The sequence below is a fragment of the Chelonoidis abingdonii genome, chromosome 4 (assembly GCF_003597395.2).
Source record: "Chelonoidis abingdonii isolate Lonesome George chromosome 4, CheloAbing_2.0, whole genome shotgun sequence".
Lineage (NCBI taxonomy): Eukaryota > Metazoa > Chordata > Testudines > Testudinidae > Chelonoidis > Chelonoidis abingdonii.
This window is the reverse complement of record NC_133772.1, coordinates 1,877,858-1,899,005: the sequence shown is the minus strand read 5'-3', so window position 1 is coordinate 1,899,005 and position 21,148 is coordinate 1,877,858. Positions and strand designations below refer to the sequence as shown.

The window sequence follows — 21,148 nt, the reverse complement described above, 5'->3', positions numbered from 1 at the left end:
GGACCGGGGACCTCCTGCAGGCAAGCCGCTGAAGGCAGCCTGCCTGCCATGCCTGGGGCGGCAAAATACCTAGGGCCACCTCTGCTCCTCTGTCCTGTCCCCCTCCTCCCCTTGACTGGCAGTGGCCTCAGCCCTGTTCATATCCACTAACTCTCTCACCCTCGCCCAAGCCTGACCAAATCCCAGCTATGCCGCCCGCACCAGCAGCAATAGCTGTTCCCTCAGTTATACTAGCTGAAAATAGTCCAGGCAGTTGCGACGACCCCCACACCAACAGCTGCGAGAGCCACCACACCAGCAGCTGGAGCGACTGCCGCACTAACAACCACGACACCAAGTGCGATGGCCCCAACACCAGCTGTGGTGACCACTTCTTTCGCCACCTCCATGCACTTCCCATTAGCCTCCTTGACAGGCTCAGCCATCCGCGTCAGCTCTGCCTCCAGCTCCCTCAGCAGGTCCTCTTTCTCCCACTTCAGAGCTGCATCCGGGACCATCAGCGGGGGCTCTGTCACCGGCAGCATTTCTTCTCGGCACCGCTTCAGCAACTGCCTGAGCTGTGCCATAAGCTCCTGAGAGGAGTCAAACATATTCTGGGAGAGGAAACAGCAAAGATTAGATGTGGCAAGTGCTGCAAAGACCCCGACCAAGATTGGGGCTCACATTACACTGGGCAATGCACATACACCCCCACTGCTGAGTCAGGCCCCTCTCCTGTTCTGCTGGGCTTGGAGTCTCTCATCTCTGCACCCACCCTGGGAACCAGACATATTAATTCCCATCATCTACCCAAAACCTTGAAACCCATAGGGGTGACCAGGCTGTTTCTCTGGGGTTCCCCGGCTGGGGCCACACCTGCCATCACTCACCGACTTATTCAGAAACACAGCGTAGTCTTGGCGGGCTCTGTGCATGACTCTCTGGTTGAAGGCGTGACACTGATAGCGCCTTGTGTAGGTCTCCAGGAAGGTCTCAGCCTCCCGAGTCAGCTCCTCCTCTAGCGCCGTCAGCAGGGTCTCCTCTGGCTCCTTCATCGCCTTCTGGCACCACCCCAGCAGTGACCTGCGCTGCTCCACCAACTGCACTTCCATTGCGCTCGGATCCACCTTCAGACAGTCAACCATGCGCTGGGACAGGCCGTGCTGCGTTGAGCGGGAAAGGAAGGCAAGAGGAGAGGGCAAAGGCTGTTAGAAGGAGCGACTGTGTATCCCTTTCTTACCCATGGATCCTCTGGCTACAGCACAGCAACTTCCCCATAACCCTGTGACTGAGATCGGGGACCCCGTTGTGCTGGGGTTGGGGTCTCCCATCTCTGCAGCTATCTCAAAATCTGATATGAAGTCGCATCTCCTTCCATAAAACCACAGTATGTGGGGCTGGCAGGGATAGTTCTCTAGCGTTCCCCTGGATGGGGCCACACCCGCTGTCACTCACCTTCTTCTTCAGAAAGAGAGTATGGTGTTGGCGGGCTCTGTCCATGACACTCTGGTTGATGGTGTGACACTCATAGCGCTTTCTGTAGGTCTCCAGGAAGGTCTTGGCCTTCCCAGTCAGTTCCTTCTCTAGCGCCTTCAGCAGAGTCTTCTTCTCTGGTTCCTTCATCTCCTTCTGGCACCGCTCCAGCAATGACCTGCGCTGCTTCACAAACTGCTCCGCCATAGCGCTGGGACCCGCTTTCAGACAGTCGACCATGCACTGGGACAGGCCGTCCTGCGTTGAATGAGAGAGGACAGGGACAGAAGGGAGGGGCAAAGGAGGTTAAAAGGGGTGAGTGTGCATCCCTCTCTCACCAATGGACCTTCTGGCTACAACACAGCAACATCCTCACACCCCTGTGATTGAGATTGGGGCTCCCATTGTGCTGGGATTGGTGTCCCACCTTTAAAGCCACCCTACAAGCTGACATGAGGTCCCATCTCCTTCCAACAAACCACAGCCCGTGGGGCTGACCAGAATCGTTCTGTGGGGTTTCCCTGGCTGGGGCCACAACCCCTGTCACTCACCTTCTCCTTCAGAAACTCAGTGTGGTCTTCGCGGGCTCTGTCCATGACTCTCTGGTTGAAGGCGTGACACTGATAGCGCCTTGTGTAGGTCTCCAGGAAGGTCTCAGCCTCTCGAGTCAGCTCCTCCCCTAGCGCCGTCAGCAGGGTCTCCTCCGGCTCCTTCATCTCCTCTCGGCACCGCCCCAGCAGTGACCTGCGCTGCTCCGCCAACTGCTTCACCATTGAGCCAGGATCCACCGTCAGACAGTCGACCATGCGCTGGGACAGGCCGTCCTGCATTCAGCGGCACAGGAGGGGGACAGTAGGGGGTCCCAAGGCCATGAGAAGGGGTGAGTGCGCATCCCTGTCTAACTAATGCAGCTTCTGGCTACAGACCAGGAACATCCCCCACCACTGTGACTGAGATCAGGGTCCCCATTGTGCTGGGCTTGGGGTCTCCCATCTCTACAGCCACCTTACAAGGTGAGATGAGGTCCCATCTCCTTCCAATAAACCACAGCCTGTGGGGCTGGCAGGGATATTTCCCTGGGGTTCCCCTGGTACTGGGGTGCAGCTGCTGTCACTCACTTTCTCCTTCAGAAAGGCAGTGTGGTCTGTGTGGGCTCTGTCCATGACACTCTGGTTGATGGTGTGACACTCATGGCGCTCTCTGTAGGTCTCCAGGAAGGTCTTGGCCTTCTGAGTCAGCTCCTTCTCTAGTGCCATCAGCAGAGTCTCCTTCTCCGGCTCCTTCATCTCCTCCTGGCACCGCCCCAGCAGTGACCTGAGCTGCTCTTCGAACTGCTCTGCCATTGCACCCGGATCCATCTTCAGACAGTCGACCATGCGCTGGGACAGGCCATCCTGCGTTGAGCGGGAGAGGAGGGGGATCCAAGGCCATGAGAAGGAGCGAATGTGCATCCCTGTCTCACCAGTGCAGCTTCTGGCTACAGACCAGGCACATCTCCCCACCACTGTGATTGAGATCGGGACCCCCGTTGTGCTGGGGTTGAGGTCTCCAACTCTGAAGCCACTCTGCAAGTTGATATGAGGTCCCATCGCCTTCCAATAAACCACAGCCCATGGGACTGGCAGGGATGGTTCCCTGGGATTCCCCCGGATTGTGCCACAGCCCATATCCACGACTCACCTTCTCCCTCAGAAAATCAGCGTGGTCTCGGCGGGCTCTGTCCATGGCTCCCTGGTTGATGGCGTGATTCTGATAGCGCCTTCTGTAGGTCTCCAGGAAGCTCTGGGCCTCTGTAGCCAGCTCCTTCTCTAGCGCCTTCAGCAGGGTCTCCTCCGGCTCCTTCATCTCCTCCCGACACCGTCCCAGCAGGGACCTGCGCTGCTCCTCCAACTGCTGTGCCATTGCGCTCGGATTCACTGTCACACAGTCGACCATGCGCTGGGACAGGCCATCCTGGGTTGAGTGGGAGAGCAGGGGAAGAGGAGCAGTCCAAGGCTGTTAGAAGGGGCAGGTGTGCGACCCTGGCTCACCAATGGACTCTCTGGCTATAACACAGCAACTTCCCCATAGCCCTGTGTAATGGTATTCTATCCCCACTCTGAACCGTAGCGTCCAAAGATGGGGTACCAGCATGCGTTCCTCTACGTTTAATTACCAGCTTAGAACTGATAAGCTGCCACCAATCAGGACTTTGAGTGCCCGATAAACTCTGGTCTCCCCAAACCCCTTCCCTGGGGACCCCAAGACCCAAATTCCTTGAGTCTCACAACAAAGGGAAATAAACCATTTCCCTTCCCCCTCCTTTCCTCCTCCCAGATCTTTCCCGCCTGGGTACACTAGGAGATCACCGTGCTTCAAACTCCTTGAAACACAGAGAAATCAGGTTTCGCCTCCCCCTTCTCCCCCCCATCCCTGGGTATCCTGGAGAGATAGACAGTGATTCAAACTCCTTGAATCTTAGCACCGAGGGATTCCACCTCCACCCTTCCCCTCTTCCCCTCACCCAGAGGCAATACAGATTCAAGCTCCATGAATCTAACACAAAAAGGAACTTTACCTTTCCCCCCCTCTCCTCTTTCTCTCCCACCAAGTCCTTGGTGAGTACAGACTCAATACCTTAGCATTCATAAGGGGTAAGAAATCAACTAGGTCTTTAAAAAGAAAGTTTTTTAATGAAAGACAAAGAGTAGAAATAATCTCTGTAAATTCAAGATGGAATATTACAGGGTCTTTTAGCTTATAGAAAATGGAGAAAAAGCCTCCTCCAGAAAAAATACAATTTAAAATACTTCCAGCCAGACACACAGTTGCAAATAAAGAAAAACAATTAGAAGACTAACCCGCCTTTCTACCTTTGTACTTACAAAATTGGAACAGAAGATTAGAGAGCCTGTAGGTACGTGTGGTCGCTCTCAGAGCCCAGAAAGACAACAGACAAAGACAAAGAACGCACACCCAAGCTTCCCTCCACCCAGATTTGAAAGTATTTTGTCTCCTGATTGGTCCTCTGGTCAGGTGTTGCAGGTCACTGTTTGTTAACCCTTTACAGGTGAAAGAGACATTAACCCTTAGCTATCTGTTTATGACACCCTGTGACTGAGATTGGGGCCCTGTTGTGCCGGACACTGCACTGACCCCCCTAACCAAGATCTGGGCCCCATTATGCATGGGTAGGAGTCCCGCATATCTGCAGCCACCTAGGAGCCAGAGGTTTGCCAACTCCCATCTTCTGCATCAAAACCCACAGCCCGTGGGATTGGCAGGGATGGTTCCCTGGGGTCCTCTGGCTGGGGCACAGACCCTGTCCCCTGACTCACCTTCTCCCTCAGAAAGTCAGTGTGGTCTCGGCGGGCGCTGTCAATGACTCTCTGGTTGATGACATGACACTGATGGCGTCTTCTGTAGGTCTCCAGGAAGGTCTGGGTCTCCTGAGTCAGCTCCGCCTCTAGCGCTGTCAGCAGGGTCTCCTCCGGCTCGTTCATCTCCTCCCGGCACCGCCCCAGCAGTGACCAGCGCTGCTCCTCGAACTGCTCTGCCATTGCGCCCGGATCCACTGTTAGACAGTCGACCATGCGCTGGGACAGGCCGTCCTGCGTTGAACGGGGGGGAGCAGTCCAAGGCTGTTAGAAGAGGCGGGTGTGCGACCCTCTCTCACCCATGGACCCTCTGGCTACAGCACAGCAACTTCCCCATAGCCCTGTGACTGAGATTGGGGCCCCTGTTGTGCCGAACACTGCACTGACCCCCCTGACCAAGATCTGGGCCCCATTATGCATGAGTAGGAGTCACTCATATCTGCAGCCACCCTGGGAGCCAGATGTTTCAACTCCCATCTTCTGCACCAAAGGCCACAGCCCATGGGACTGGCAGGGATGGTTCCCTGGGGTTGCCCTGGCTGGGGCACAGACCCCCACACCCCAGACTCACCTTCTCCCTAAGAAAGTCAGCGTGGTCTGCACGGGCTCTGTCCATGCATCCCTGGTTGATGGTGTGACACTGATAGCGCCTTCTGTATGTCTCAAGCAAGGTCTCAGCCTCCCGAGTCAGCTCCACCTCTAGCACAATCAGCAGAGTCTCCTCCGGTTTCTTCATTTCCTCCTGGCACCGCCCCAGCAGTGACCTGCGCTTCTCCACCAACTGCTCTGCCATTGCGCCCGGATCCACTGTTAGACAGTCGACCATGCGCTGGGACAGGCCGTCCTGCATTGAGCGGGAGAGAAGGGGGATCCAAGGCCATGAGAAGGAGCGAACGTGCATCCCTGTCTCACCAATGCAGCTTCTGGCTACAGACCAGGCACATCTCCCCACCACTGTGATTGAGATCGGGACCCCCGTTGTACTGGGGTTGAGGTCTCCATCTCTGAAGCCACTCTGCAAGTTGATATGAGGTCCCATCGCCTTCCAATAAACCACAGCCCATGGGACTGGCAGGGATGGTTCCCTGGGATTCCCCCGGATTGTGCCACAGCCCATATCCACGACTCACCTTCTCCCTCAGAAAATCAGCGTGGTCTCGGCGGGCTCTGTCCATGGCTCCCTGGTTGATGGCGTGATTCTGATAGCGCCTTCTGTAGGTCTCCAGGAAGCTCTGGGCCTCTGTAGCCAGCTCCTTCTCTAGCGCCTTCAGCAGGGTCTCCTCCGGCTCCTTCATCTCCTCCCGACACCGTCCCAGCAGGGACCTGCGCTGCTCCTCCAACTGCTGTGCCATTGCGCTCGGATTCACTGTCACACAGTCGACCATGCGCTGGGACAGGCCATCCTGGGTTGAGTGGGAGAGCAGGGGAAGAGGAGCAGTCCAAGGCTGTTAGAAGGGGCAGGTGTGCGACCCTGGCTCACCAATGGACTCTCTGGCTATAACACAGCAACTTCCCCATAGCCCTGTGTAATGGTATTCTATCCCCACTCTGAACCGTAGCGTCCAAAGATGGGGTACCAGCATGCGTTCCTCTACGTTTAATTACCAGCTTAGAACTGATAAGCTGCCACCAATCAGGACTTTGAGTGCCCGATAAACTCTGGTCTCCCCAAACCCCTTCCCTGGGGACCCCAAGACCCAAATTCCTTGAGTCTCACAACAAAGGGAAATAAACCATTTCCCTTCCCCCTCCTTTCCTCCTCCCAGATCTTTCCCGCCTGGGTACACTAGGAGATCACCGTGCTTCAAACTCCTTGAAACACAGAGAAATCAGGTTTCGCCTCCCCCTTCTCCCCCCCATCCCTGGGTATCCTGGAGAGATAGACAGTGATTCAAACTCCTTGAATCTTAGCACCGAGGGATTCCACCTCCACCCTTCCCCTCTTCCCCTCACCCAGAGGCAATACAGATTCAAGCTCCATGAATCTAACACAAAAAGGAACTTTACCTTTCCCCCCCTCTCCTCTTTCTCTCCCACCAAGTCCTTGGTGAGTACAGACTCAATACCTTAGCATTCATAAGGGGTAAGAAATCAACTAGGTCTTTAAAAAGAAAGTTTTTTAATGAAAGACAAAGAGTAGAAATAATCTCTGTAAATTCAAGATGGAATATTACAGGGTCTTTTAGCTTATAGAAAATGGAGAAAAAGCCTCCTCCAGAAAAAATACAATTTAAAATACTTCCAGCCAGACACACAGTTGCAAATAAAGAAAAACAATTAGAAGACTAACCCGCCTTTCTACCTTTGTACTTACAAAATTGGAACAGAAGATTAGAGAGCCTGTAGGTACGTGTGGTCACTCTCAGAGCCCAGAAAGACAACAGACAAAGACAAAGAACGCACACCCAAGCTCCCTCCACCCAGATTTGAAAGTATTTTGTCTCCTGATTGGTTCTCTGGTCAGGTGTTGCAGGTCACTGTGGGAGAGGAGGGGTAACATAGGGGGACCCAAGGCTGTTAGAAAGGGTGACTATGTATCCCTCTTTCACCAATGGACCTTATGGCTAAAGAATTGGAACATCCCTCCATCACTAGATTGAGATCGGGACCCCGTTGTGCTGGGGTTGAGGTCTCCATCTCTGCAGACACCCTACAAGCTGATATGAGGCCCCATCTCTTTCCAGAAAGCCACAGCCTGTGGGGCTGGCTGGGATCGTTCCCTGGGGTTCCCCTAGATGAGGACACTGCATCTCCTAACTCACCTTCTCCCTCAGAAACTCAGCATGGTCTGCGCTGGCCCTGTCCAGGACTCTCTGGTTGTGGAAGGCGATGGCCATCTGCACAGGGAGGACAAGGCTGGGGTGAGCGGCTGTTTATTTGGCTCCATCTCCACCTAGTGGCTGCAGCTTCCCCCACAGCAGCCTCACGTAATAAAGCGACGCCGTTAGCCAGTGGGGCAGATGTTTGGGGGTCCCAGTGCTGCTGGTTTCCAGACTGACCCTCACGGCAGCCCAGCGTCGGCTCCATTCCCTGACCCAGTGCACTTGTGCACTTTCCTCTAGCCAAGGATTTTGGAAACCCTGCCCCAGATGAGCTCGGCCTGAGGCTGATGCCCGACAGCACGTCAGTGACACCTGCTTTTAGAAGTCTGGCCATGTTTGGGGGCTTGTATTGATCTTCTGGAGATACATCTTGGGGGGACAAAATCTGGGTTAAATCTTATTCTGGAGAAGCAATGACTCCAAAACAGTCTCTGCTGTGGGCCTATTCTGGAGAGGTTATTGCAGAGGAGTTATCCTGGAGAAGCTTGGCTGGTCTATTCCCCCCATGTAGATGGGCTTCCCCTCCCAAATTCCTCTAGAGTATCGCATGGGTTGCACCCACCCGCAGCCGATTTGAGGCTGATGCTCAAGAGTGTCTGTAACACTCTGTACCTCCAAGTAGCAGCCTGTAACTCCCATCTTCATCATTCATATTTGGCAGTGACATTTTATACAAACTATTCCATGTCAGACATCTTATGAAAGTATATATGTAGTTAGTGCGTATGAATTTATGAGATTTTCTGGATGGTTGCTACTGAAATATGTTGTGAGTTTGAGAGTTGTCCACTGCCAGTTCTCCAGTGACAGCAGAGGAGGGGATCCACTCCCTGGGAGGTGTTAAATGACCATTAATCAGCGGGAGGAGGGGGGGATATAAACAAGGGATTTACAGTTATGTAAGAACTGCGCAAGCATCACGCGACGGGGGATCGCTCAAGTCTGTGATTCAGCAAAGCCCATTAGGGCGCGTCTGGGCTGGTGCTTTCCAGGCACATGGACCAAGGGTATAAAATGGGGGACAGCGGCATCATGGCTTGGCCTTTCTCCTGCCCCAGCTATGCTGGAAGCAACAAGAGAGCTGGGAGGACAAAGACGTGAATGGGGGAGACTGGGCCCAGGCTTCGAGGGGAAGCCGGCGGATTAAGGATTATTACCCACCTGTAACCTCCTGTGGGGTGAGAAAAACTGCTTGACCAAATGCTGGTTGGTCTAATCAAGATTAAGATTTAAAGTCTGAGTTTATCTTTTATTTTCTTTGGTAACTATCTCTGACGTTTTGTGCCTACCACATATAATCACTGAAATCTCTCTTCCTGCCGTTAATAAACCTGTTTTATATTTTACCTAAAACAGTGAGTTTTGATTGAAGTGCTGGGGAAATCTCAGCTCGGTTTACAAAGGCTGGTGTGTGTCCTCTCCCCAGCGAGGGAGGGGCAGGCTGGGTAATAAACTTACACAGGTCAGGCTTCTGACCAGGGCGAGATGGTACAGTTCTGGGGTGCACGGCTAGAAACTGGGGGATTTGGCTGGTGCCTTTCTCTGTGTGAGTTGTGAGTGGCTCTGGGAGCATTCATGCAATCCAGCTGGGTGGGGGGCTCCACATGCTGATAGCTGCGAGATGACAGTGCCCAGAGGGGTTTGCTCCTTGTCACTAGAGAAGAAGGAAGAAATTATGGAAGCTGAGCATTCAGCTGCTGTAACCTGCACAGGTTATGCCATGTTTGCCTTTCTTCCACAGGAGAGAAGTGACTTTGTCTGTAGAAAGTGCAAGCTGGTCTCCATGTTGGAAGAGAAGGTTCGAGGTCTAGAGCAACAAGTATCGACCCTGAGTTCCATAAGAGAAAATGAAGATTTCCTGGACAGACGTCAGGATGTGCTTCTACGGGCACAATGTCCTGATGAATCGGAGCAGGCTGTGCAGTGGGGAGAGAGGGGCGGTGAAGAAATTTGGCAGTATGTGACCTCCAGAAGAAGAAAGAGGAGCGTCCATGTACCAGCAATGGAGATACAGGTGAGCAACTGTTTTCATATTCTTTCCACAGGTACTAATGCGGAGAATGGACTAGATGGTACATCTGAGAGAAGGCAGCAGAAGGAGACTCCACCGATTAGCAGGCACAAGATGCACTGACCTAGGGATGGGGGTTCCACAACCACCACTCCCAAGAGAAGGAGGCAGGTGGTGGTGGTTGGGGACTCCCCCCTCAGGGGGACTGAGTCATCTATCTGCCGCTCCTGCCGAGAAAACCAAGAGGTCTGCTGCTTGCCAGGAGCTAGGATTCACGATGTGACGGAGAGACTGCCGAGACTCATCAAGCCCTCGGATCGCTACCCCTTCCTGCTTCTCCACGTGGGCACCAATGATACTGCCAAGAATGACCTTGAGTGGATCACTGCAGACTACATGGCTCTGGGAAGAAGGATAAAGGAGTTTCAGGCACAAGTGGTGTTCTTGTCCATCCTCCCCATGCAGGGAAAAGGCCTGAGTAGGGATCGTCGAATTGTGGAAGTCAATGAACGGCTACGCAGGTGGTGTTGGAGAGAAGGCGGCTTTGGATTATTCGACCATGGGATGGTGTTCCAAGAAGGAGGAGTGCTAGGCAGAGACGGGCTCCACCTAACGAAGAGTAAACTAGGTTCACTGGGGGAAGGAGACCAAGGCCCTGAGGTAAGTGGGGAAACGGGAGGAAGCACGAGCAGGAGAGTGCAAGAGAGGAGGACTCCTGCCTCATACCGAGAAAGCAGGATGATCAGCAAGTTATCTTCAGTGCCTATACACAAATGCAAGAAGCCTTGGAAACAAGCAGGGAGAACTGGAGGTCCTGACACAGTCAAGGAGCTATGAGGGAGGGATAGCTCAGTGGTTTGAGCATTGGCCTGCTAAACCCAGGGTTGTGAGTTCAATCCTTGAGGGGACCATTTAGGGATTTAGCTGGGGTTTGGTCCTGCTTTGAGCAGTGGGTGGGACTAGATACCTTCTGAGGTCCCTTCCAACCCTGATTGTCTATGACTCTTGTGAGAGACAGCCCAGGCTGGAGAGTTAAGAGAGCACAGCAGCACCCCAGTTCCAGATTGTACCCTGGTGATAAGTCAAAGGTTGTGTCTACACAGTGATGTAAGACCAGGGTTATTAGCACTCAAGCTAGCATCCAGTGGGGTTGTTAACCTAGGGCTGGAGCATCTACACTTATTTGTAACCCAGGTTAGGACTGGTTGAACCCTGAGTCCCAGCATGGGCCTCCAGCATCTACACTGCTTTGTGCAACCACCCAGACTCCCTAGCAGCCGCTCTGGCTCTTCGTTGATGCTGCAGCCTGGGAAAACTGGACTGGCCAGAGGAAAGAAAGTCAGCCCTTGAGATACTTATGGTGGCCTCCCAAAGCATGAGCCCAGGGGAGGGATAGCTCTGTGGTTTGAGCATTGGGCTGCTAACCCCAGAGTTCTGAGATCAATCCTTGAGGGGGCCACTCGGGGGGATCTGGGGCAATATCAGTACTTGGTCCTGCTAGTGAAGGAAGAGGGCTGGACCTGATGGCCTTTCAGGGTCCCTTGCAGATCTATGAGATAGGTAGATGTCCACATATTATTTTAGTCCAGCAGGGCTATGGCTATACTGCAAAGCACCAGGGTTTGAACCCGGCTCCCAGCTTGACTCAGGCTCAGACCCTTCACACCCGATGGGTCCAGAGACTCTAGTCCTGGGTTTCAGGGATCACAATATTGGCTTTAAAGCCACCTTCCCTCACCACTGCCACATCTGCCTCCCATGGTTCACTGGGTCATGGCCCACACACCAGGGGAGGAGATGTTGTTGCATTATGTGAAATGTGGTTAAGATGCCTCCTTCTTCTATATACACCAGGCTCCCTGGTCAGACTACATCTCCCATGATGCACTAGGGGCATGATTTCCAGGGCTTCTCCTGGCCACAATATGGCTCCATGATGCAATGTGGGAAATGTAGTTTGGCTGCCCTGTTCTCTCTACACCCAGCTCCATAGAGGAGAATGGGGCATGTGAGGAGCATGAACTACAGTTCCCAGGAGCCACCTTGGTGGCATTGCAAAATGGAAACATTTGAGGGCTTTGCAGGAAACTCAACGGTTTGTGCAGGAAAAACAAAAATCCCATTTCCAGGCCAGTTCTGATCAACTGCTCTCAGTTCCATGGTTGGTTGATGCTACAGGTGTCAGGACTCAAGATGTGTTCGTAGGTGAAACTCTCCATCACCAGCCGCCCTCTAGTCTAGAGAAATTCTTTGATTACCTCATAGTCCAAGACCTGGAGGTTTCTCCTAGACCATTTCCCAGTCTCCTCCAGCAGGAGGAACCCAGCTCCCAGTGCTACCCCAGCACCGGCATGGACAGATGAGGGGAGATACCCCATGATCAGGTCAGAGACAGAGACAGTACCTGACAGGGAGAGGAGAAGCCGGAGCGATATTTCTTCATCACATCAGATAAATTCTGCAAAGGAACCAGAAGAAATCATCACGTCACAGACTCCACAGGGCTTAGAAAGGCTGTGAACACAGGGAGGGCTCGCATGGTGCTGAGAGGCAGCCACCTCGCGGGTGGGGCAGCTGGGGAACAGCCACACAGTGATCCCACATGAGTACTGGGTTAATCACAGACTGCCAGTGGGGAGCACCCCATCTCGATCCCTGCAGCACAGCTGGCAGATCCCCACCTTTATCTTGGCAGCGAGCTGTGTCCCCGTCAGCAGTACCCCATGCCGGTCCGTCCTGACGTGTTGACCAGCCGAGCCCACCAGGGTGGTGACATAGTCCCTCAGGCTGTCCCGGAAATCCTCATCCATATCTGCGAAGGGGAGAGAGATGGACAATGCTCGAGGAATCAAGGGCCTGACTCATCCATCTTGTCGCTACCTTCCACATGCGGGCACTCCTCTGATCCCCCTTCTCACTGCCCTCCCTGTGCAGGCAGGAGCAGCGACCCAGTCCCATTGCCTGGCACATGGCAGGGGCTCAGAGCTGCTCTCCCGGGTCTGTTACCTCTCAGGGTTCCCACGCTGCCAGTTGAGATCCGCTTGCCAGGGAAGGGCATCAGGTAACTGCTGGTGCTACTTCTGCTCAGCGCTTCCAAGGCCTTGGGGTGTTTGCAGGGGGACGTTGCCTCTAGCATCTGCCAGAGCCAGGGGGAATTGTTACATTGACACACAAACACCTGTGTTAACACCGGCCAGACCGGCTGGGCAGTCAGAGAGTGTCTGGAGGGGCCCTGTCTCGTTTGTGGTAGGTGTTGGAAGGAGACTTTCGCTGCTAAACTTCAGCCAGTCTCTCCTGAGCACGTGCAAAGATTATCCAAGGGAGATACGAGATTATCCAAGGGCTTGTTACTTGGCCAGATACAGGGGATTTTCTTGGGAACAGCCCCTGGCATATCTCTGACAAACAGGCCAAACCCTCCTGCCATGTTTCAAGTCCCTGCTCTGAAGCGGAGGGTGGGGGGTGTCTAGAGATGTTCAAAACAAGGAATGAATGTCAGAATTTTCTTTCCAAATTGCCAAAACAACATGTTTTCCTTTAGCCTTGTTCTCAGAAACGGCTGGAGGAAGCAAGCAGGAATTCAGCTGGAGGCAGAGAACAAGCCTGGAATATTTCAGCCCAAACAGTTAAAGTTTGGCAAAGTTATAAGCAACTAAAGAGGGGTCTTGTAAAGGGATTTGCCAGGTAACCTGGATAAAGGGTGGGGCTACCAGCCCCCTAGAGGGGAAAGGCCCCGTATCCCATTCCCCAGCTCCCTGAGCCAGCCAGTCCCAAACACTGGGTCTGGATCGCAGCTGACGCCCCCAGAGTAAACAGGCCCTGTGTCCCATTCCACCCCCCCAAGCCCCACACTCACCTGTCTGACGTCTCTCAGATGCTGCTCCCCACCCTCGGCTCCAATGACCAGGGAGTTGCTCCAGTCCCGCACCAGCAGGTCTAGGTGCTGCAGGGGAGACAGGAGGGGAGTGGGGGTTATAAGGGGTGGGGAGAGGCTGTACTGGGAAGAAGGTGGGGAGAAGCCTCAAGCCCTAGGGAGTGGGGGAGGGGTGCAATGTGGGGCTGCATGGGGTAGGGTGGGGATGGGGGGGGAGCCATCTCACCTGAACGGGCTCCAGTCCATAGGCCTCTCCCACCACTTCAGCCACGTGCAGAAACATCTGTGGAGCAGAGAGAAGTGTGTGAGGCTGCACCCGGCCCAGAGGATGGTGGGGGAGGCCATGGGGCATGGGGGTCTGGCACAGGTGGGATGGCCGTCCGTGCACAACCCATTCTCTCCACCCAACGCCCTAACGAGGGGCAAGTTCCGTTCAGTTCCAGCATTTGCTCCTTCTCTCCAATGTTCCCAAGAAGCACCTCACACACCCTCGCACACACAATAACACCATTGCCACAGGTTGATGAATGCTACCAACTCTGTTTTGCACAGTCCAGGAAGTCAAACCGCGGCTCTGCTCACACTGCAAGCAATCGGGCAGCTCCAGGCACCAGCATGCCAAGCGCGTGCCTGGGGCGGCAAGCCACGGGGGGTGCTCTGCCGGTTGCCACGAGGGCGGCAGGCAGGTTGCCTTCGGCAGCAGGCCTGCGGAGGGTCCGCTGGTCCCGTGGCTTCGACGGACCTCCGGCAGGCTGCAGCCGAATCCACGGGACTGGGAACCTCCCGCAGGCAAGCCGCCGAAGGCAGCCTGCCTGCCATGCTTGGGGCGGCAAAATACCTAGAGTCGCTGTTGCAAGCAATAATGGTTACACGGCATTTCCCTGAGCTCTCCCCAGACCACCGTCTCTCTGCATTAACCAGGTCTCGGCTAGTGACTGGAGCCAGGACAGCAAGGACAGATGAAAACCCTCCCAGAGCCAACCCAACCTCCACACAGAGAGTCACCCCGGGGCACGGTGCAGGGGCAGGACACACCGTATCCCACAGGCGGCAGTGACATCACTAAGGGCGTGACTGCCAGGGGCTCAGCCCGACAGGGCTGGGGCTGGGTAAGAGCCTGGAGAACAGAGCAGAGCAGGGGGCAGAGCAACCTCCCCAGGCCCTGGCCCCAGCAGGTTCCCACTGATGGTGGAGCTGGGCTGGAGGGGAGGGAGGGGTCCTAACTCTGGCCCAGTGGCCCACACCGGACATGTGGGAGAGAGACCCAGCCTGGGCCATGCGGTGACAGTGCTGAGTCCAGAGGCCCATGTGACTGTGGGAGAGTCGGTTTCTCTCTCTGGGCCTCAGTTTCCCCACAGGACCCATGGGGAGGGATAATAACCCTTTGGGGTCAATGGGAGAACATGGCCTGGCCACAATCTGTGTTGCGCTGCCCGGCCTCACCTCCAGGTATTCGAGATCCGGGTCCTTCACCCGATGGCCAATGTTCAGTATCTGCAAATAACCAGGAGACGGACAGAGCTACAGCAACGAGCAGCGATGGCCACGCCAGGCCACTTCCCAGCCACGTCACCTGCCCGGAGCACAGCGCCCCTAGCGCCACACGGGGCATCGGGGCCAGCCCTGACCCCCAGGGGAGAGCGCCCCCTGCTGAGCCCTGATCCCTGCAGCACAGCGCCCCCTAGTGCCGCATGGGGCATCGGGGCCAGCCCTGACCCCCAGGGGAGAGTGCCCCCTGCTGAGCCCTGCTCCCTGCAGCACAGCGCCCCCTAATGGGGCATCGGGGCCAGCCCTGACCCCCAGGGGAGAGCGCCCCCTGCTGAGCCCTGCTCCCTGCAGCACAGCGCCCCCTAGCGCCGCACGGGGCATCGGGGCCAGCCCTGACCCCCAGGGGAGAGCGCCCCCTGCTGAGCCCTGATCCCTGCAGCACAGCGCCCCCTAGTGCCGCATGGGGCATCGGGGCCAGCCCTGACCCCCAGGGGAGAGTGCCCCCTGCTGAGCCCTGCTCCCTGCAGCACAGCGCCCCCTAGCGCTGCACGGGGCATCGGGGCCAGCCCTGACCCCCAGGGGAGAGTGGCCCCTGCAGCACACCTGCCCCCCACTGAGCCCCCCAACCTGGTAGGAGCTGAGCAGCATGGACATGGCAGAGAGTTTGATGCTCGTCTCCTTGTTCCTTTCAAGATCCATGGAGCCCTCGGTGTCGACCAGCAGCACGGCCACCTGGGGGCAAGAGTGAGAGCCCCAGGTCAGCTCCCGGCTTCGTCCAGCCACCCACGGCCCCTCTGCTCCCAGAGCTGCCCCCTGCTCCGCCCCCCTCGCCCCTGGCACCTGGCAGCTCGTTTCCACCGACCCCTGTGTTAGCTCCCTTCTCTCGCGCTTCTTCATTCCCCCCATTATCTCGCCATCAGGTTCTCCCTGTCTCCATCCCTTGTTCGCTCTTTGTTTCCCCCATTCCCTCCATTCCCAGCTCTCCACCCTGTTCCTCTAGTCCCCAGTCCCTTCTCCCAGCACATCCATGACTCCCTTCTCCCTTCCCTGTGCACCCCCCATCACCCCCACTCACCTTCCCGCCCTCAGTGGGGACCCAGAAGGGCTGACTCCAGGCCCACACGCCCTGGGTGACTCTCTGGTTGCCAACTCGCCACTCGAATCCCTCCAGGGGCTCCTCCTCCCGGCCCATCCATGACCCATTACTCATGTCCTGCCAGAGGGGGAACAAGGAGGACATCAGTGCCGGTGGGGGAGGACAGTGACTGGTACCCCTCCTCCCCCAGGCTGCAAACCCTGAGGGGGGGCAGGGGTTAATTGTACTAGTGTGGGGCTGGGAAGGATACATGGTGACAGGCATGCTCAGAATTTGAGAGACAGACAAACAGACCCATTTGTGTCTACACAGACAGACAGACACGCTATATTCCAGACAGGCAGGCAGGCAGGTATGCCAGGGTCCAGCCATGGCTCCAACTAACTGGATATGTTGGGGGGTGGGGGCTGCTCACAGACACGTGTGCAGCTCTGACCCCCCAGCAGGGGGCAGGATGGGGCCGCTCACACCCCAGCTCACTCCTGTTCCCGTTCACACTCACCGGGCTCCAGAACCGGCGCAGCAGGTAGTTCAGCAGAAAGGATTTGCCCCAGCGCTGCTCCCCGATGATGGACACCAGGCAGACGGGGGCATCCCCCACCCCACCCTGCTCCAGGCAGCGGCTCAGGGCCTCCTCGTCCAGGGTCAGGCCCCCTTCTTCGTCCAGACGCACCAGCTGCACTGGGTGCCCAGGCTCCATCTGAGACTCTGGCCCCTGCTGCAGGGACAAGCAGGGTCAGAGCTGGGACCCCCACCCCTGAGCCAGCCAGTTCCCTGCCCCCTAGATCAGAGCCTTGCGACCCACTCCCACCACCTGAGCCAGCCATTCCTGCAGATCAGCGCTCTGTGCCCCATTGCCATCCCCCCAATGGACAGCCAGTCCCCCAACCTCCAGATGAGAGCCCCGTGCCCCGTTCCCACCGGTTTCTTTAGTGTATTAAGCTCAGTTTGCGTGTTTGTTTTACTTGCTCAGTCACCTACATTGACCCTAACCCTAACCCTTATAATCACTTAAAATCTACCTTCTGCCGTTAATACATTTGGTTTTAGAGCGGTAGCCGGGTTAGTCTGTATCAGCAAAAACAATGAGGAGTCCAAAACCAGTTAGTGGAATTCATAACTGGAGGGCAAAAAGCTGTTGCAGTTCTTTCCCCACGCTGAGAGAGGGAGTGAATTTCATGAGCTTACGCTGTACCTTTCTCTGAGCAGCACAAGTTGGTACAATTTTGGGTTTGCACCCCAGACGAGGTGTGCACGTGAGAGCTGGGCAATTCCTTAGCTGAGTGTTCCCTTGCAGAGCTGATCTGTGTGTGTGTTTCTCTGCAGCTGGGTGTGGCCCTTCCTGTGTGTGTGCAGGAGGAGGCCGGAGGGCCTGGCTCAGCAGAAGGGGGTGAGGGAGCCCAGGCTGGTGGAGCAGGGGGGGCTCAGTGGTACCCCAGTACATCAGGTGGCACCCCAGAGGGGGGGCACTGCATCACACACACACCCTGAGCCAGCCAGTCCCCTGCCCCCCAGATCAGAGCCCTGTGCCCCATTTCCTCCTCTTCAAGCCAGCCAGTCCCCTGCCCCCCAGATCAGAGCCCTGTGCCCCATTTCCTCCTCTTCAAGCCAGCCAGTCTCCTCTCCCCCAGATCACAGCCCTGTGCCCCATTCCCACCCTCCCAAGCCAGCCAGTCCCCTGCCCCCTAGATCAGAGCTCTGTGCCCCATTCCCACCCTCCCAAGCCAGCCAGTCCCCTGCCCCCCGGATCAGAGCCCCATTTCCTCCTCTTCAAGCCAGCCAGTCCCCTGCCCCCCAGATCAGAGCCCTGTGCCCCATTCCCACCCTCCCGAGCCAGACAATGCCCTCAGGACTGGATCCTCGCCTGGTTCCCATTCCCACACCCCTGAGCCAGCCAGTCCCTGCCCTGGGGCAGGATCAGAGGCCGCACTCCCTGGAGGGGACAGGCCCCAACATTCTTATTGGTGCACATCAAGGCCCGCGGGTCCCTCCTGCCCAGCCCCCAAGCTCTGGCCCAGGAGGCTACCCCCGGCCCCTCCCCGCAGCCTCAGCTCCCAGGGCAACCCGTGCAGTGCTCTGGGCTGTGGGGCTGGGAGCTCCTGGGGCAGCGCAGCTGCGGAGCCTGGCCTGACCCGGTCTCTGAGCTGCATGGGTGGCACGGCCCAGCTCCAGCCAGACGGCGCGGCTGTAGCGCCACCAGCCCCCGGTGCTCCAGGCAGCGCGGTGAGAGGGCAGGGAGCGGGGGGGGGTTGGATAGAGCTCAGGGGAGTTTGGGGTGGTGGTCAGGGGGCAGGCGTGTGGATCGGGGTTGGGGTGGGGAATAGGGGGTTGAATGGGGCAGGGGTCCCAGGGGCCAGTAGGAAGGAGGGGGAGTTGTATGGGGTGGCAGGGGTTCTGGGGGACAGTCAGGGGACAGGGAGAAGAGGTGGTTGGATGGGCAGGGGTCCCGGGGGGGCTGCCAGGGAACAAGGGGGGTTGGATGGGGCAGGAATCCAGGGGGGGAGGGTAGATAGGAGGTGAGGACCAGGCCACGACCCCCTCCCCTAACTGGCCTTCCATACAATTTACAAAACCTGATGCGGTCCTCAGGCCAAAAAGTTTGCCCGTCACTTCTGGCCTACAAGTCTGAGTGTCCCATTCCCTGCCCTGGGGCTGGATTGGGCCCAGCATCCCCGACAGGAGACAGCTCCTTTCCCCCTTATCTGGCCCGTCCGGTCTCACCGGCTCCGGCTCTTCCTGCAAGAGCTTGGTGAATTTCTCCACCAGGTTTTTGACACGTGTGTCTGGGATCATCCTGCCCCTGGAGCAGGGAGCCCGGCACTCGGGGCAGCGGGGCCCCTGGGCTGACACCTGGCTCCAGTGAGTGGAGAGGCAGCCCCGGCAGAAGTTGTGGCCACACTCAATGGAGACGGGGTTGTTCAAGATGTCCAGGCAGATGGAGCAGGTGACGTCCTCCCGGAGCTGCTCCATCCCTCTGACCCTGCAGGCCTGGGGTGATCCACTGGGGCAGGAGCCAGCACATGGGAACACGGGGCTGATGTGCAGGGGGGCTGGAAGCCAGGACTCCTGGGCTCCATTGTTAGTGTTCGCCACTTTGCTGGTAAGTTTCCGTTCACTGCTGTGCGCTGGCCACTCCCATTTTGGGGCAGGGCTGGCTGGCAAGTGTCTCTCTGCTGGTGGGGTTTTGGGATTCCTGAGGGCCCCAGGAGTTCAGGGAATGATACGTAGAATCTCAGGGCTGGAAGGGACCTCAGGAGGTATCTAGTGCAACCCCCTTGCTCAAACGAGGACCAACCCCCAACTATTTTTTTTCCCCAGATCCCTAAATGGCCCCCTCAACGATTGAGCTCACAATCCTGGGTGTCATAAACCAATGCTCAAACCACTGAGCTATCCCTCCCCCTGATACCAACAGACCCTGCTAGCCCAGCCCTGGCTCCCCCCCAGCTCTGCCGGTGCCCCTCACTCCTGACCCACAGCCCTCGCTACCCCAGCCCTGTCCCCCCGGCTCTGCCGGTGCCCCTCACTCCCAACCCACAGCCCCTGCTAGCCCAGTCCTGGGCTCCTCCCCAGCTCTGCCGGTGCCCCTCACTCCTGACCCAGAGCCTCTGCCAGCCCAGCCCTGCCACCCACAGCTCTGCCAGTGCCCCTCACTCCTGACCCACAGCATCTGCCAGCCCAGCCCTGCCCCCCACAGCTCTGCCAGTGCCCCTCACTCCTGACCCACAGCCCCTGCCAGCCCAGCCCTGCCCCCCACAGCTCTGCCAGTGCCCCTCACTCCTGACCCACAACCCCTGCTAGCCGAGCCCTGCCCCCCCCAGCTCTGCCAGTGCCCCTCACTCCCGACCCGCAGCCCCTGCTAGCCCAGCCCTGGGCTCCCCCAGAGCTCTGCCAGGGCCCCTCACTCCCGACCCGCAGCCCCTGCTAGCCCAGCCCTGGGCTCCCTTTTCCCACAATTCTTCCCCTGTAGCTCACCCCGGTTAGCAGACTCCAGCACAGACCCCGAGGTTAATTCAATTTCTGCGTTTGTCTGTGGGTTTCCCCCTCCGCTGTCCTGGGTCTCTGCGGGTCTCTCTCTGCACAAAGCCCAGATGCCCACTCCCTGCTCAGTCCCACTTTCACTTTCACTCTCTAGTTCTATAACCCGGTGCCCTGAGTAGCACTGGACGGTGAATGGATCTGAGTCCTTGCTCCAGTTCCCTTTACCCAGAGGCCTCCCTGCCCTGCAGGACTCCCCATGTGGACTCCCCTCCTAACCCTGACAAGTCTGGGCCCCGGGTCCCTGGGAGCAGTGTTTTCCCCAGGAATTGAAATAGGGGGGTGGTTTGAATTTACAGCAGGGTGTCAGAGCCAGTGGGGAGTGAGACTGTGAGTGTGAAGCTGAATGATAAATGCAAAGTGATACACACTGGAAAACACAATCTCAACTATACGTACAAAATGTTGGGGATTAAATGAATTGTTCCCACTCAAAGAGAAGATCTCGGAGTCACTGTGGACAGGTCTCTGAAAACATCCACTCAGTGTGCAGCAGCCGTCAAAAAATCTAACAGCATGTTAAGAATCATTCAGAAAGGGATCAATAGGACAGACAATATCATAAAGCCATTATATAAATCCATGGTGCGCCTACGTCTTGGGTACAGTGTTCAGTCTGGACATCCCAGATCCCTCCTCCTCAAAACTAATAATAATATTGGAATTGGAAAAGGTACAGAGCAGGGCTACTAAAATGATTAGGGGGATGGAACAGGAGGAGAGATTAAAATGACTGGGACTTTTCAGCTTGGAAAAGAGAGGACTAAGTGGGGATATGATAGAGGTCTATAAAATCTTGACTGGTGTGAAGAAAGTGAATAAGGAAATGTTCCTTCACCTAACACAAGAACCAGGGGTCACCCAACAAAATTAATAAGCAGCAGGTTAAAAACAAACAAAAGGACGTATTTCTTCACAAAATGTACAGACAACCCTTGGAACTCTTTGCAGAGGATGGTGTGAAGGCCAAAACTATAAAGGTTTAAGTGTAACCCTTCTGCCCCTCTGAGC

At 56.4% G+C, this 21,148-nt stretch overlaps 1 protein-coding gene and 1 pseudogene across 1 annotated transcript in view; both read right to left on the bottom strand.

Moving 5' to 3' along the window:
* The window catches only part of LOC142046695 (serine protease 33-like), a 151,148-nt pseudogene that overhangs the window by 87,606 nt on the left and 42,394 nt on the right, over window positions 1–21,148 (bottom strand).
* The window catches only part of LOC116840185 (uncharacterized), a 47,790-nt gene continuing 26,783 nt past the window's right edge, over window positions 142–21,148 (bottom strand). The window contains exons 4-21 of the mRNA XM_075064738.1: window positions 16,602–16,814; window positions 16,079–16,216; window positions 15,631–15,735; window positions 14,959–15,009; window positions 13,742–13,798; window positions 13,498–13,584; window positions 12,648–12,777; window positions 12,323–12,453; window positions 12,046–12,099; window positions 7,571–7,645; window positions 5,939–6,211; window positions 5,380–5,652; window positions 4,770–5,042; window positions 3,133–3,405; window positions 2,004–2,276; window positions 1,435–1,710; window positions 870–1,142; window positions 142–593 (exon numbers count right to left, since the gene is read on the bottom strand). Of these exons, the coding sequence (XP_074920839.1) occupies window positions 231–593; window positions 870–1,142; window positions 1,435–1,710; window positions 2,004–2,276; window positions 3,133–3,405; window positions 4,770–5,042; window positions 5,380–5,652; window positions 5,939–6,211; window positions 7,571–7,645; window positions 12,046–12,099; window positions 12,323–12,453; window positions 12,648–12,777; window positions 13,498–13,584; window positions 13,742–13,798; window positions 14,959–15,009; window positions 15,631–15,735; window positions 16,079–16,216; window positions 16,602–16,814 (3,318 nt within the window). The 3' untranslated portion in view covers window positions 142–230. The remainder of the gene's footprint in view (window positions 594–869; window positions 1,143–1,434; window positions 1,711–2,003; window positions 2,277–3,132; window positions 3,406–4,769; window positions 5,043–5,379; window positions 5,653–5,938; window positions 6,212–7,570; window positions 7,646–12,045; window positions 12,100–12,322; window positions 12,454–12,647; window positions 12,778–13,497; window positions 13,585–13,741; window positions 13,799–14,958; window positions 15,010–15,630; window positions 15,736–16,078; window positions 16,217–16,601; window positions 16,815–21,148) is intronic.